Below are 17,124 nucleotides of genomic sequence, written 5' to 3'. Positions count from 1 at the left end.
ATGCATTGACAATCAGTGGTGCAGAGCTGTCAGAGCACACCTAACCAGGGCCCAGGGAACAGAGTTTGGGGAGTGGAGTGCTGGGACGCTGGAGGGGGAGAGGCTGGCTGCAAGGTGTGGAGGTGAAAAGCTGTAGAGTAGAGCTCCAGTTATTGGAAGTGGGGAGAGGTTGATTGCAGCGTGTGAGTAAAAGAGAGTATGGGGCAAGAAGGTGAGGATGTGGGGGGCAAGGTGGTAGGAGGAGGAAAGAGATCTATTTGTATCCAGGAAACAAGCCTGTTCCTTCAGGAGTGAGCCCATCTGGGAGGCAACACTTGGCATTGCAATGCAGTTGGCTACTGCAAGTGTTCAAGGAGCAGCTGTCATCACAGTAGATTGTGGCATAGGAATGCACCACTGGCTCACTGGGGGAGAGAGAAGGAAATTCTATTGTAATTTCCATACCATAGTACTGAGGCGAAGCCAAGTAGGTCAACTTCAAACCTGCAGAACAATATGTTGTCCTTTTCAATTTAATTCTGTATCTTTTTGTTATCGCAAGCAGGAACAAATCGGGCAATAGAATCTGAACAGTAGGACTGATACTCTTTAGAATTACCAAACTGATAAATGTTTTGAGGATCAAGACTTGGGTAATGTAAAATCCCACCTAAGGTTAACGGACCTTTGCATGGTCCATCCCTTGCTTGTTCCGATTCCTGTGGCGGGTGGGGTAGTAAAATTCCTATCCTGGTGTTTAAACAAACTTCTAATTTTTCTAAGTGTCAAACACTGCATTTGTCCTACGTGAAGCACAAGGACAGCACCTAAAACAAAATCACCCTGTATTAGGAAACAATAATTGGTCAGAAATTAAAGTGTGTTACATTATTCAGAAGATTAAAATGGTAGAGAGAAGGTAGTTTGAGTGCTGGCAAGAACTTCTTCCATACTGCACATGTTCAAAAGTAATGGATATGTGCAGGAGCAATACTCCTGAGATATTTAATTTCTATAGGAAAAAGTAGAATTTCACAGCATGGAAAAAAAAGCCATTTGTCAATCATTAGACCTGCACAACTCTCAAATATCCATGTTGTCCTATTCCATAAGACGTAGGAGCTGAAATAGGCCATTTAGCCCATTGTCTGCTCCGCCATTAAATGAGATCATGACTGATATATAATTATCCTCAACTCCGCTTTCCCGCTTTATCCCCATAACTCTTGATTCCCTTGCTGATTAAAAATCAGGCCATCATGGCCTTGAAAATACTTCATGACTCAGGTGCTACAACCCTCTGCAGTAAAGAATTCCACAAACTCACTACATTCTAAGAGAAGTTGTTCCTCTTCATTTCTGCCTTAAATAGGTGACCCTTTACTGAGATTTCTCCGGTCCTAGACTTTCGCACACGGGGAAGCAACCTCTCAGCATCTACCCTGTCAAGCCCTCTGACAATCCTATATGTGTCTGAGTGAGGTCACCTCTTATTTTTCTGAATTCCAGTGAATACAGGCCCAACATGACAAATGTGCTCGATCTCTCCTCAAAAGAAACTTCTCCCACACTTGGAATCAACCTAGTGAATCTTCTCTGGAGTTGTGCCCAGTCATGTCTTTAAGGGAGCATTTAATAAGATTTCCAATTATGTGAGCAGCTGCTAGTTTTAAAAGGCCACTAGTCATGCCTGTGGTTGTATTTGAATAGTATGAACTTGCAAATTCTAAAAATTCCCAAGAGCTAAATACTATTATACAGATAGACATAATAGCTCCAGCGACCTACCAGAATTCTAACTTCTCTTATGAATAACAGCAAGGGGTTCAATCTCTTCATTTTTTTAAAAAAACAAAGGTCATTTTCGGCCTTGTCTACTTGATTTTTCTCATTTTGGCACATTGAGGAATTTTCTTGGTCTAGAATTAGATAACTAAAGCTTCACAACAGCGTTCAGCTCTCATTCAAGTCTCCTTCTCTTACTTACATTGCAGCCCCAGAACCTGGATGGTCCACCCACTGCCCACTTTTACCAAAAAAATATTTTTTGTCAAATTGATCATTTTCCAAAAGATAATTACAAGTGTCCAGCAGCAAAGGTTATAGAATATAACAAGATACCCAAGAATAACAAGTAATACAAATTAGTACAATCAACTAAAAATTTGAAGTAACAATCTAGTCTCTTTTAAGGACTACTAAGGAGCAAGTAAAAGAAAATACTGAAAACAATTTTTTTTAAAAAAGTGAAAGATATTTGAATGGTCTGTAATTTTCAAACTATTTGGTTATTTGAATCATTAGTCTTTAGCATAGCTCGAATTTCAAAATACAATAGTTTAATTATTTAATTCAAGTCTATAAGTAATGAATTACAGGAAACTTTACTTATATGATTTAGAACAAAAAGATGTAGATCAGTCATAACAACAATGGAGAACAAGTTCAAGGGGCTGAATGGTCCACTCCTGTTCCTGTGTTTCAATCTAGATAACATTGAATAGGGTTTGGTACGAGTGAATACATTCATGCATTAAGCTGTTTAACCAATCAATTCGGCTGAGTCCAGATCTCGAAAAACAGCTAAATTAGTGGCTTGCATAGTACCTCTCCAATTTTCTGCAACATTCAAAATTAAAAGTTATTAGGTTCAACAACCCAACTAATCTTCGGTGTCTCAACCCAAGCTAAAGCCATTTATATAATTACATTTAAGGAGTCAATATCTAAAACATTTGTACCTAGCATTGTATTATCTTCAACAGTGAAAATGTATGCAAATTATATGTTTAGTTGCAGACATATACTCCTCAATCCCAATCACTATACAAAATCTTTCAAAAACCTACGTGGCCTTTCCAGCCTTGAAAAGAACTTTAAAGCTATACCATGAAAATGCAACCTAGTTGTTTTCTTCCCCAATGTATTTTTCACTTTCCATTGTGGCCTCAGTTAATTTCAGGTCTATCTAATATCCAGACATGCAACCTTGCCGTTGTTTTATGCTTTGTGAAGGATTTATTATTAAAGCTATTTTTCCCTATGTACCTTCATTAAGGTATACTTTATGAATAGGAAAAAGCAAGGTTTTCTGACCATATATTTAAATCTTATTTTTCTTCTCTATTACTTATTGCCACCAACCATCACATTCCAATCTCCATTTCTGAAACCTTCTTTTATATCTAGAAATTGAGCTCATCTTTCCCAGCAGGCACCAAATTGGCTGCAGCAGTAATTTCACAACCAAATAAAATTTAATGATACAATGACTATGGATGTGAATAAAGACTGTTCCCATTGGAGCCAGGGACTAATTTTCACATCTGAAATAAAAATTAGGATATGGAGAGTGCATGTTCAGCAGGTAATGAGGAAGGCAAATGGAATGTTGGCCTTTATTTCAAACAGAATGGAGTATAAAAATATGGAAGTCTTGCTAAAACTATACATGTACTAGTTAGACCACACCTGAAATACTAATCATAGAGTCAAGAGGTTTACAGCATGGAAACAGGCCCTTCTGCCCAACTTGTCACGCCACCTATTTTTTTTAAAAATCCCTAAGCTAATCCCAATTGTGCGCATTTGGCCTGTATCCCTCTATATCCATCGTATCCATATAACTATCTTAATGCTTTAAAGGACAAAATTGTAACCACCTCTACCAGCTTGTTCCAGACACTCACCACCCTCTGTGTGAAAAAATTTCCCCCCGGACAATTTTGTATCTCTCCCTCTCACCTTAAACCTACGCCCTCTAATTTTAGATTCCCCTACCCTTGGGAAAAGATATTAACTATCTAACTGATCTGAGCCCCTCATTATTTTATAGATGTCTATAAGATCACCCCTCAGCCTCCTACGCTCCAGAGGAAAAAAAGCCCCAGTCTATCCAGCCTCTCCTTATAACTCAATCCATCAAGTCCCGGTAGCATCCGAGTAAATCTTTTCTGCATTCTTTCTAGTTTAGTAATATCCTTTCTATAATGGGGTGACCAGACTTGCAAATAGTATTCCAAGCATGGCCTTACCAATGTCTTGTACAACTTCAACAAGACATTCCAACTCCTGTATTCGATGTTCTGACTGATGAAACCAAGTATGCCAAATGCCTTCTTCACCCCCCTGTCCACCTTTGACTCCACTTTCAAGGAGCTATGAATATGTACCACTAGATCTCTTTGTTCTGTAATTCTCCCCAACACCCTACAATTAACTGAGTAAGTCCTGCCCTGGTTCAATCTAACAAAATGCATCACCTCAAATTTGTCCAAATTAAAACTCCATCTGCCATGTGTCAGTCCATTGGCCCAAGTGATCAAGATCCTGTTGCAATTGGAGATCATTTTCTTCATTGTCCACTATGCAGAATCCATACTGTATCCACTAAATTATTGAATTTAATGAACTACTGATGATCCTTCATCACTAAGTTTCTATCAAAAGAAATTAATCTTTCTCTATTTCATCAAAATGCGACATAACCTTAATACTTACGCTAGTTCTCCTCATCGACTTCTCTGCTCCAGTGGAAATGATGCGAGAATTGATCTTCCCAAATAACATTCTGGTAAATCTGTGCTGTATATTTTCTTTGACTTCAAAGTATTTTATCATGGAGCAACCGATAGGGCACTCAATGCTCTTAACTGAAACCCAACTACTTGCCTTGTCTGAACTTATCACCTCTGTTCTTGAACTCTGTCTTGTATTTATAAAGCTTATGGGTTTTTTATTCTTGTATAATTCTTGCATGAAATTATGTATTTCAACATTGGAGACAAATGAAAAGTTGGATGCACGTTCTTCATTGGCATTGAGTGGATAATCCCATTCCTTGGTTTGCCTCCCAAATTATTGTACTTCGCACCATGACAAGAATTTATAAAGCACCATTAATCTAATGAAATGATTGAAAAATGTTTCATAAAAGCATTCTGAAACAAAATATAACCTTGAACCATATAAGGGGATATTAGGTTTAAAAGCCTTAGTCAAAGAGGTAGGCTTTAAGAAAAGTTGGATAAGAAAGAAAGGTAGTGAGATGTGGGAAGGGTATTCCAGAGCTTGGATTCTAAGCAGCTGAAGGCACAGTCAGTTAAATTTGGAGATGCACAAGTGTCCAGAATTAGAGAAGTGCAGATATCCCTTGAAGATTGTCAGGTTGGAGAAGATTGCAGAGATAGAGAAGAATGAGATTATGGTGGGATTTGAAAACTAGGATGAGATTTTTAAAATCAAAATGCTTATTTTTTACAAGCCAGTGTAGGTCTGTGAATACTGATGATGGGAGGGATGGGGACTCCGTATATTGTCAGGGCAATTGAGCTTTGGATGACGTCCAGCTTAATGTGGGTAAAATTTGGGAAATCAACCAGGAGTGCAAAATAGTTCAATCCAGAGGTAACAAAGACTTAAATAAGGGTTTCAGCAGCAGGTAAGCTAGGGTGAAGTTGGGCAATGTTATGGATGTGGTCTTACTGATGGCAGGAAAATTAGGTTGAAACATTATCTTTGGATCGAATGTGATATCAAGTTTGTGAACAGAATTGCTTAATCATGCCAGGGAGAGGGAAGTCAGTGGGTGGAACTTTCCCAAAAAATTTCTAAATGCCAAAACTGCGAGAATGAGTGATCCACACCTTGGAGGTGAGGTGAGCCATCTTGTATCCCCGAGAGGACAGATGATCCAGGAGTCAGAACAACAACGGGGCCTGGGATGTGGTGGCTGTGGCAGTTGGTGCGTACGCATTGACGTGAAAGACTAGTGATCAATGCCATAAGACAAAGAGCAGTCTTGTTCGGGCAGCCTGTGCACCCTGTCTTGCCATGGCTGTGTGTCTTGAACAAATGGCTCAGTCACAGCAAGCAATTGCAGAGGGGCTCCAGAGCTTGGCCTGGTCACAGAGAGCAATTGCAGAGGGATTCCAAAGCTTGGTCCAGGCTGAGGGCTCGCAGACCATGGTGCAGAGAATGTTGGGCCTCCAGAACTGGCAGAGGCAGGTGACATATCAGCCCCAAGGACATCACAGACCATGGGGCGCAGAACACAGCTAACTGCCTCCACCTCTGATGTGCATCCTGAGGGGTCACCAAGACATAGCAGTAGGCAACACAATATTAAAAGGTTGTAGGGTCATGAAGAGGGCATAGGTGAAGGTGGGCACTGTAATTAGAAAGAGGTTATTTAGCTCTGTAGATGATCACGGTTAAATGTAATTGCACCCCACAGCTGTGACTCATCTGCTTGTGACCTACCTTCCACAGGGAGTTTTGTAACACTGTTGCACCCATAGTGGCTCAGAATGTTGTTCTATCTGAGACAAGGCCTTTGGCCCATCAAGTCTGCAGTTCCCAGCATGTCTGGCAGACCCCTGGTTGCTGCGATGTTCAAAACACTCATCTGAAAACGTTGTTAGCACCATGAGGTCATTGGTCCCTGATGCAGTATTCAGCAGTCTAAGCTCCTCTGCTCCAGTCCCTGCTGCCTCCCTGAGCAGTCCCAGCAGTGAAGGTTGTGTAGGTGTGAAGTGACAGCCTGGGATGGCATCCTCATCACTCACTGGATGCCATGTCTGGTATCTCTCACCCCATTCCTGGGGCAGTGGGCTGCATGGTGGTGTCCTTTACCTTTACTCTGACACAGGCCTGGGTGCCAGTGTGCACTCACCAGACCAGAACAGGTAGGTGTTCTGTTGCACCAGGGCAGCATCACAACATGTCACATAGCGAGTTATCATCACTTTCTTGCCTGGACAGGGAACTAGCTAACACGGCCAACCCAGGCCCATTAGCCTGGTATGATGTCAATGGGACCCTTGGTGGGGAGTGTGGACAAGCATTTGGGTGGTGGGGGTTGGAGATGCAGGACACCACACTTTTAGTGTGTGAACCTCACCATCCTTACCTACTGGACCCTTGCCACCACCTGTCCTATGTATGAAGAGCATAGATTTTGAGTAAGAGGCAGGAAATTCAGAGCGGATTTGAGAAAAATACATTTCACTCAGAGGGTGGTGAGAATTTGGAGTGCACTGTCTGGAAAGGTTGTGGAGACCAGAAACCTTACAACCTTTAAAAAGTATTTGGATGAGCACTTGAAATATCATAATGTTCAGGGATATGGGACAAGTGCCATTGGAAATGGGATTAGCGCAACTTTAGTGGTAGTTATTGTCAGTGCAGACTCAGTAGGCTGAAGGATGTTTTCTGTGCTGCACGACTCTGATTGTCACACACCTCTTCCTCTGACCCTGAAAGTATTTAAACAAGTTCAGAAGACACAGTGACCAAAAGATATTTCACAAAGTACCCAATTTACCTTTTGTACATAGTGACAGTAATCTTCATTTTCAGAAGGTGTTTGACAAAGTACCTCACAAGAGGTTATTGCAGAAGGTCGAGGGACATGGAGTTGGGGGTAGGGTGTTAGCGTGGATAGAGGATTGGTTGTCAAATAGGAGGCAGAGAGTGGGGGTCAACGGGTGCTAGTTCTTATGTTCTTATGTCCTACATTTTGTGGCTCCTCTTTGGCCTGGTCCTTTTCCTCCACATCCTTGGGCATCTGCCTAGTCCTTCTCCTCTAGGATGTCCTCTCACTGCTGCACCAGGTTGTGAAGCACACAGCAGACCACAACGATATGGAAGACCCTTTGAGGGTTGTGCTGGAGAGCACTGCTGGAGCACTCCAGGCAGTGGAACTATAACTTTTAAGAAAGAGACCCACTGTTCAATGACAGACCAGGTGGCCGCATGGCCCTCATTATAACAAGTCTCCACGTCAGTCTCAGGCCTCCACATTGGTGTCATCAGCCTTGAACTCCGTGGTAGCCCTCCTCCCCCACGAGCCAGACCAGCAGCCTGGGGTGGTCTGCAAAGACCCCAGAGATGTCTGATCTCTGCAAAATGTAGCTGTCGTGCACACTACCTGGTTGGCGTGTGCACATGTGCATGATGTGCAGCAGATGGTCACAGGCTACCTGCATGTTCAGGGAGTGGAACCCTTGTGGTTCATAAAGGGTTTCCCTGATTCCATGGAACCTGCAGAGTGAAGTGCTTGCCATCTATAGTGCCCTGCATCCTGCATTCCGGGCATTCTACTGGGCCTTGCCCATGTTAAAGTGGATGTAGTTGGTTGTCTGAGTGTACAGGACAACTGTGACCTCGAATGCACTTGTGTCCCAACGACTTCAAGATGCTACAGAGGTGCCCACTCAGGCTCTGGCAGGACTCAGATATGATGTGGAGATGCTGGCGTTGGACTGGGGTAAACACAGTAAGAAGTCTGACAATACCAGGTTTAAGTCCAACCGATTTATTTGATAGTAAAGTCACAAGCTTTCGAGGTTAACCTCTTCATCAGGTGAATGGACTCTCCATTCTCGGAGTCTGTCCAGCAGACAAAAGGCATGACAGCCAGTGCAACATTAGTGGTGTGGGGACTGGACCTCATATGCTACCCCTCAGATGTCATACAGCAACCATAAGGAAATGCACGCATATGAGTCTTAAGCCAGTGGTGACCTCTGACCTAAGGATCCCCACATCCATGCAAACCCCTCCATAACCTTGACAGCAGTTGACCTCCCTCTGCAGCCTGGAGGTTGGTGCTCAGCAGCACTCACCTCCTAGCTCTCCTTCACTCCTGCTGTGTCTTGACCACACTTTTAAAGACGTGTACTAATTGGCACAGAGAAGTGGGAATCTTCTGGGAGGGGGAATGATTACATGCCAAGCTCACCAATGATATTGAAATCCAAATCCAAACAATTTTTTGCTAATAAGCTTTGTACACTTTCTGGATGTGATGCAGTTCACACCACTTGAAAGGGGCCAGATAGATTGCAAACAGTTTGCACACTATTTTTCCTGTTTACAAGCATTTGCACCAGGTGTGGCAGTATGATAAAGTTCCGCCCAACATATTTGGAATTGAGACTGAAAAAATTACTATTTTTAATTGGAGGAAGTTCTGCTCATCCAATATTGAATATTGGATAAATAGTTTGATATTTTAGCAACATGGGTGGAGTATGAATGTTGGTGAAGTAAAGTGAGGTGCTCGCACCATACATGCGACAACTAATGCTGCGCCTTTGAATGATGTCACTGAAGGGCAGCTTGTAGATGAGAAATAAAACAAGGCCAAGGATAGATCCTTGGAGAATATTAAGGGAACTATTTGGGAGCAGGAAAATAAATTGTAAGTGATTTTTCTGGTTATAGTAATATAAAAATTGAACAAAGTGAGAGCAGTCCATCCTACCAGATGAGCATGGAAAGGTGTTGAAGAGGGATGCTGTGATCAACTGTGCCAGAGGGATAAGACGGATCAAGAAAGACCAGGAGGAAAAGTTCTTCGTCATGTCATGTTAGATGTCATCTGTGACTTTGAGAGCTGTTTGATTCTTTAGTAGGAACGGAAACCAGATGGGGTGGATTCAAAACAAGAGTTCTACCAAATTTGGGAACAAATTTAGGAGGCGACAAAATCATTTGGAGAGGAAAGGAACTGGGTTGGAGATGAGATGGTAGCTTGCATGGATGATGCGGTTAGTGTTTGTTTATTTTGAGGAAAGGGTTGATGACCTTTCATAGCAAATTGCATCTGCGAATTTTCTGCTCACTTTGCTAAGTTGTCTGTGTCTGCTTGTGTCTTTACATTTTTTTTGTTGCTGCTTTCCAACTTCTAATTTTGTGTTATCAGCAAATTGCAACATTGTGCTCCCCATTCCCAAGTCCAAATCTTTATATACTGAGAACAGAAGTAGACTGGCACTCACCACTAACGTAAAACACTTCTAACTTTCTTGTCCAACTCAAGCAACTCCTGTTTTGCTGATTCCTGTCCTGTAACTAAATTTCTACCCATGCTAGATTTTCTTTTTAACCATATACCTGAATTTTTTTTTAAAAACTCTGCTGTAAGTCATCTTGTCAAACACCCTCTTAAAACCTATGTACAATGCATCTGCATTTCAATCAGTTGTCAAATTGGCCACTTCACATAAAGAATTCTGTTACACTGATCATATTGGTCTAAATTGCAGTCTATTAGGCAGAACATAACAAAGAAACATAGAAGACAGGAGTAGGAGGAGGACATTTGATCCTTTTGAGCCTGCTCCACTATTCATTACAATCATGGCTAATCATCAAAACTCAATAACCTAATCTTGCTTCCTCTCCATAACCTTTGAACCCATTCGCCCCAAGTGCTATACCAAGCCACTTCTTGAATACATTCAACGTTTTGGCATCAACTACTTCCTGTGGTAATGAATTCCACAGGCTCACCAGTCTTTGGGTGAAGAACTAAAGTATTAAACAGCTCTCAAAGTCCCAGATGATGTCCTAAATGGTCTACCCCAAACCCTCAGACTATGACCCCACCCCCCAACCAATTGCAAACATCCTCCCTGCATCTACCCTGTCTAATCCTGTTAGAATTTAATAAGTCTGAGATTCCTCTTTCCACCCCCCCCCCCCCCCCCCCCCCCCCAACATTCGTCTGAACTCCAGCAAAAATAATTATAACCTCCTCATACGTCAGTCCCGCCATCCTCAGAATCAGCCTGGTAAACCTTTGCCACACTCCTTGAGAGCAAGAACATCCTTCCTCAGAAAAGGTGACCAAAACTGCACACAATACTCTAGGTGTGGCTTCACCAAGGCCCTGTTTAATTGCAACAACACACCCCTGTTCCTGTACTCAACCTCCCACAATGAAGGCCAACATACCATTTGCCTTCATTATGGCTTGCTACATTTGCATGCTTACCTTCAGCGACTGGTGCTTAAGGACACTCAGATCCTGCTGCACACTCCCCTCTCCCAATTTACAGCCATTCAGGTAGTAATTAATCTGCTATTTTGCTTTTATTTATGAAGTGAGTAACCTCACGTTTATCCAAATTATACTGCATCTGCCATTGATTTGCCCACTCACTCAATCTGTCCAGATCATGCTGAAGGATTTCTACATCCTCATCATGGTTCACCCTCCTACCCAACTGGTACCATCTGCAAATGTTGAGATGTTACATTTTGTTCCCTCATCCAAATCATTGGATCAGTCCCAGCGCCGATCCCTGTGGCACTTCTCTAGTTACTGCATACCAATTTTTTAAAAAACCAATAATTCTTGCTCTTTGTTTCCTCTCTGCCAACCAGTTTTCTATCCATCTCAATACACTTCCCCCAATCCCATGTGCTTTAACCTTGCATGATAATCTCTTATGTGGGACTTTGTCAAACGCTTTCTGAAAGTCCAAATATGCCACATCAACTGGTTCCCCCTTGTCAACTCTACTAGTTACATCTTCAAAGCGTAACGTCAGTTCATGGGGTCTTCTTTACAAATATTCTTCACCTGGGACATATGAGGAAGTGTCTCAAGATCAAGCAGTATTGTATCATTCTGACAAAACTTCTGGATTTTTGCGTGCCCACTTTAATTTATATTTAACCAACATTATTATTTTCTTAGCTAAACTTGAACTGAAGATACCATGGAAGAATCTTTATGGTCAAGCAGTGGAAGCCACACTGGATGGAATCTATTTGCTCGTTGTACCATGTGCCAGTAAGCAAAATGCATCTTGTTGTAGTTTTGTTGCTTGTATTAAGTAGGATCTAGACTGTCCTTGAGAGCCTGCACTTGTAAGACTCGAAGAAAAATATCAATTGTTAGATATGGTTACTGTTTTGATAACACTCGCTGAACAATCTTGAAAGTGCTAATAACTACACTAAACCAATTTAAAATCATCAGTAAAGCTCCTAATGTGGCTTATTTACACATGCTAGAGACAACACACATTCGTACACAGGGACTTTCTCGGCAAGCAAAAGGAATATGTTCAAGCCTTGTTCTTTTTTGAATTATTCGGAAGCATGGGCAGCCTATAGTTCCTTTTGCTTTCTCTGTGTAACAACTTGGCCATGATGTGGAGATGCTGGTTTGGACTGGGGTAAACACTGTAAGAAGTCCCTCAACACCAGGCTAAATTCCAACAGGTTTATTTGGTACTAGTGCTCCGAAAGCTAGTGGCTTTTGCTACCAAATAAACATGTTGGACTTTAACCTGGTGTTGTGAGACTTCTTACTGTAACAGCTTGGCACCATTTTTTCCCCTGAAGTATAACGTTTTGTGAAAATTGGCGTTCTTGCATTTGCCCTGATGAATGCAAGCCCAAAAGTTTCAGCAATTTTTTTTTAGCAATATTCAAGTTTGTAGTTGTCCTTTAGTCAAGTCTATAACTGGTGTCGCTGAAGTCCAAAAGAGAAATCTTTTATTCAGAGCTGTGTTTGCCTATATAATCTATTTTAAAGTGTCAAGAGGTAGAATAAATTTATACATTTGAGTACCTTATTCCAGGTGAATTGAAATTTAAAAGGTTAATTTTGCAAAATTATCACTTAAGTGTTCGCCAGTTATTCTGTGTCACATCGATGAGCATCAAAGCAAATGCATTCTGTGTAACCGTCAATTAACTTTATACACGTGGTTACCATTTTATGTAACTTGCCAGAATGTTAGGTTCAAGCTCATGAGTGGTGTTGAATTAAGGCAAGATGCCCTCTTTTTGCAAAGAAATCTCTTGATTCCCAACCACTTTCTCCAGGGCAAGTAGCGATGGACAACAGATGCTGGCCTGGTTAGCAATGCTCATATTCCGTGAATGAATGAAGGACAAAGGCTAATCCAAGGCCTATTCTTCTAAATCCAACCATCAATGTCTTAATGGTTTTTAATTCTAGTTCAATCAAATCAAGTCCAATTCAGAGTGTCAACAAGTTGAGACATTCCCGACCCAAGCTGACAAGACAGGGCTCTCACCTCCTGTCTTGGGCTTGATCTACATGATCCAAGCTGATTGGAGTAGGCATAGCTCCTCCTCCAAAGCTTGAACTCATCTGTTTTTAAAAATTGCTTCAAATGAAGCTGAAATGTAACCTATTGACTTCATCCAAGCACAGCATGTCGATACTATACTTGATCTCAGCCAAAAGGCCGAGAGGCGAAGTACCTCTGCTGTTTCTTACAGAATTTGTCTTAGTTTCACAGATTGGCAATAATTGTGAAAACATTGAAATGTTCACTCACGATTCTGTTCTTCAGTTTTGTTCTGTTTATCAAAAGAATGGCAGGTGAACCTTTTTTTTGCTGTGAATTCATTCAGAAGTTTTTTTTTGAACTGTTCTGCAGGGGAGGGAGAACGAAAGTTGTTTTTCTTTTCAAGATGTTTTAATTGCCTCAAAGAGAAACAAAATGCTGGAAAATCTCAGGCCTGGCAGCAGCTGTAGAGGGAGAATAGAGCCAACGTTTAGAGTCTGGATGACTTGCTGAGATGCTCCAGAATTTCCTGTTTTTGTTTTCGATTTTGGCTAGAGGCTGGAATCTAATGGTAACTTTGCAGCACCCACCAACACCATTGATTTCAAGCTCAAGGATAAAATTGCTGATAAATTTCAAGCTCATTGATTAGAAACTGTACTTGAGTTTGCAACCATTTGCTTATTTTTCTTTCAATAGTGCACTTGAATAAGGAACAGAACTATTCCTTCAGAATTGCTTTATCTTCTGTAGGTTGCATTGGAACTGTGTGAAATTAAAAACAAAGCAGACGTTTTGGTTCAATAGTCTCTTGCATTGGTGAGACCATCCACAGGCCCCGATTCACAGGCTCGCCACTACCCCAATTCCTACCCTCACAGCCTCGCCAGCACTCATTTCAAAGTGTCTTAGTTCATTGGTCACCTGTCGACCTGCTATCCACATCATTGCACTGGAGCATTGGTTTCAGCACGATTGTTGCAATTGTAGTGTGTCTAGTCAGAACACATCCATAAGCAGCATGGTGGCACAGTGGTTAGTGCATGGTGGCACAGTGGTTAGCACTGCTGCCTCACAGCCAGGGATCCGGGTTCGATTCCCAGCTTGAGTCATTGTCTGTGCGGAGTCTGCACATTCTCCCTTGAATCATGAGTTTCCTCTGGGTGCTCCGGTTTCCTTCCACAGTCCAAAAGAGGTGCTGGTTAGGTGCATTAGCCATGCTAGATTCTCCCTCAGTGTACCCAAATAAGTGCCGCAGCGTGGCGACTAGGGGATTTTCACAGTAACTTCACAGCAGTGTTAACATAAGCCTATTTATGACTGAATAAATAAAAGTAAACATACTATGTTTAATTGTAGCCTGCGACAGTAAAACATGCAGCAAGAGCAATGAGATTCATCACGAGAGTCAAACTATTTCCCATGGTAGCTGTATAGTTGTGGTATACAAAGGAAAGATTCTATTCCATTGTTAATTCAGCAATGAACATTTTTGTGTGATCTGCACGAACAGTTGTGTTGTGTTTATAATGTGAACTGGAGATAATTATTGTAGTTTCTCCCTGTGCAAAAGTTATTAAGCAATTCATTTTTTGGGTGTTGAGCTGTTTTCATGTGATGAAATAAGATGCTAGATAGAATTAATTATTTTCTCTAAATAGAACAGTAGAATTGAGAGTTGATATAAGCTATCTGACAGTAAAATGATTCTTGTTAGATTATTTTGATTTAATAAATTGAAAATCTGCAGAAGGAATTATTTACAGGGTATATCATTCTTGCAGGAGTCAATGTGGTTTTTCGTTAAAGCACATTTTAAGTGAAGTACAAGTGAACTTTTAATCACAAGTTAGCATACTTGTGTGCAGTTTTTGAATAATAAAAATGTACACTTTTTATTAGCCAAATGAACGATGTAAATGTAAAGGCATATTATGTAAGTTGTTATGACAGCTAACTCTTGTATTTGTCAGTTCTGTTTAAATATGTGTTTTAGGTAAGTGTGTTTTGTAAGTTCTGTTTAAATGTGTGTTTTAGGTATCGAATATGATGCAGAAAAAGAGGAATTGCAACTTCAAGAATTGAAGCAGAGAGAATTGCAAAGAATTGAAGATGCTAAGCAAAAGGTTGCTGACAAAGGTATGGTGAACCGATGTTTACCTTCTCAGTCATCAATGTGTAATATTTATGTTCTTATCAGCAAGTGTTAACATTGTACAAAAAAAGCAGAGAAATAAAGAATACTGTAGAGAAGATGTCCATTTGGTAAATAAACCAGTGTGAATCCCATATATGCCCTCGCTCATATTCAACTCCACATACAAATGTATTGAATGTTTGCTCGGTAGAGTAATAGGGGAAAAGGCAAACATTTGAGGCATCACGCATGAAATCACGCATCATGCATGTTGTAGACAGAGGGGAATCGGTGGATGTGGTATTTCTAAATTTTCAAAAGGCGTTTGATAAGGTGCCTCACAGAACGTTGCTTCAGAAGGTTAGGGTACATGGAGTTGGGAGTAAGGTGTTAGCGTGGATAGAGGATTGGTTGTCTAATAGGAGGCAGAGAGTTGGTATCAATGGGTGCTATTCTGATTGGCGGTTGGTGACGAGTGGAGTGTTGCAGGGATCGGTGCTGGGGCCTCAGCTATTTACCATTTATATAGATGATCTGGAGCAGGGGGCTGAGTGTAGGGTGACGAAATTTGCTGATGACACAAAGATGAGTGGAAAAGCAAATTGCGTGGAGGGTGTGGAAAGTCTGCAGAGGGATCCGGATAGGCTGAGCTAGTGGGCGAGGACCTGGCAGATGGAGTACAATGTTAGCAAGTGTGAGGTTATCCACTTTGGCAGAAATAATAGTAGGAGGGATTACTATTTAAAAGGCGAAAAGCTGCAGCATGCTACGGTGCAGAGGGACCTGGGGGTCCTTGTGCCTGAGTCACAAAAACCCAGTCTGCAGGTGCAGCAGGTGATCAAGAAGGCGAATGGGATGCTGGCCTTTATAGCGAGGGGGATAGAATATAAAAGCAGGGAGGTCTTGCTGCAACTGTACAGGGCACTGGTGAGGCCGCAGCTGGAGTACTGTGTGCAGTTTTGGTCGTCGCACTTGCGCAGGGATATATTGGCCTTGGAGGGACTGCTGAGGAGGTTCACTAGGCTGATACTGGAGATGAGGGGGTTGGCCTATGAAGAGAGACTAAATAGACTGGGTCTGTACTTGTTGGAGTTTAGAACGATGAGGGGGGATCTTATAGAGACGTATAAGATAATGAAAGGGATGGATAGGGTACAGGTAGAGAGATTCTTCCTGCTTAGAAAGGATAGCAGGACTAGAGGGCACAGCCTCGAGATAAGGGGGGTTGGGGGGGGCAGTTTAGATCAGAGTTGAGGAGGAACTTCTTCACTCAAAGGGTGGTGAATCTCTGGAATTCTCTGCCCGTTGAAGTGATGGAGGCTACCTCGTTAAATATATTTAAGTCACGGGTAGATAGGTTTTTGACAGACAAGGGAATTAAGGGTTATGGGGAGAAAACGGGAAAGTGGAACTGATCCACTTCAGATCAGCCATGATTTTATTGAATGGCAGGGCAGGCTCGAAGGGCTAAATGGCCTACTCCTGCTCCTATTTCTTATGTTCTTATGTCCTTATGAAACAGTGACTCAGTTTTGAAGCGCTGTTTGAATTAAACATGTCTACTCTCTGTTCACTCCATAGATTTGTATAACCTGCTGTGTATTTTGTCTTTTTTTGTTTCAGATTCCAGCATTCACATTTTCTTGGTTTATTATTAATTACATAAGCTGCTTTTTCCATTTGGTACTTTGAATGATGTCACTTTTGGATTGCAGATTAATTTTCTTTTCCACTTGAGTAAAACAACTTAAACACTCCCCAGGATTTTAATGGAACTGATAGGGATTGTCACTGCCAGAATCTGAGCTGGCGAGAGACCAGCGTTGCTCCCAGTGGGGAACGTCTGCAGAATTGTGAGCCAGCGAGGTAATTAACAGGGCATCAGGTGATTTTCCACAGGATCAGAATACAAGGGGTGGGAAATACTGCCTACCAAGAATTGCTGACCGTCAGAGGCTAGCAGACTTTTTGCTAAGCAGTGGTTGCTACAGGAAATGCACTCACTGGAGTCCCATGATCTTGGAGCAGCCCAGGTCAGTGATAAGTAATTAAAGGGTGGGGTCACAGTGTAGAAGATCTCCAGTAAGGGCAGCAGGGTGATTCAAGATCGCTCGATCAGGTACCAAGTGCCTTGGAATGAGTAAACCCACAGAGCCCACAGGTTTG

The 17,124-nt window shown here is 41.8% G+C and overlaps 1 protein-coding gene across 4 annotated transcripts in view; it reads left to right on the top strand.

The window, feature by feature from the left end:
- The window catches only part of vps13a (vacuolar protein sorting 13 homolog A), a 405,759-nt gene that overhangs the window by 43,231 nt on the left and 345,404 nt on the right, over positions 1 to 17,124 (top strand). For all 4 annotated transcript variants that reach the window (XM_080188886.1, XM_080188884.1, XM_080188883.1 and 1 more), the window contains exons 4-5: positions 11,471 to 11,566; positions 14,859 to 14,960. In XM_080188886.1, coding sequence (XP_080045012.1) covers positions 11,471 to 11,566; positions 14,859 to 14,960 — 198 coding nt within the window. The remainder of the gene's footprint in view (positions 1 to 11,470; positions 11,567 to 14,858; positions 14,961 to 17,124) is intronic.

The sequence above is a fragment of the Carcharhinus amblyrhynchos genome, chromosome 5 (genome assembly GCF_965287045.1).
Source record: "Carcharhinus amblyrhynchos chromosome 5, sCarAmb.v2.hapA, whole genome shotgun sequence".
Lineage (NCBI taxonomy): Eukaryota > Metazoa > Chordata > Chondrichthyes > Carcharhiniformes > Carcharhinidae > Carcharhinus > Carcharhinus amblyrhynchos.
This window is presented reverse-complemented; position numbering and strand designations above follow the sequence as displayed.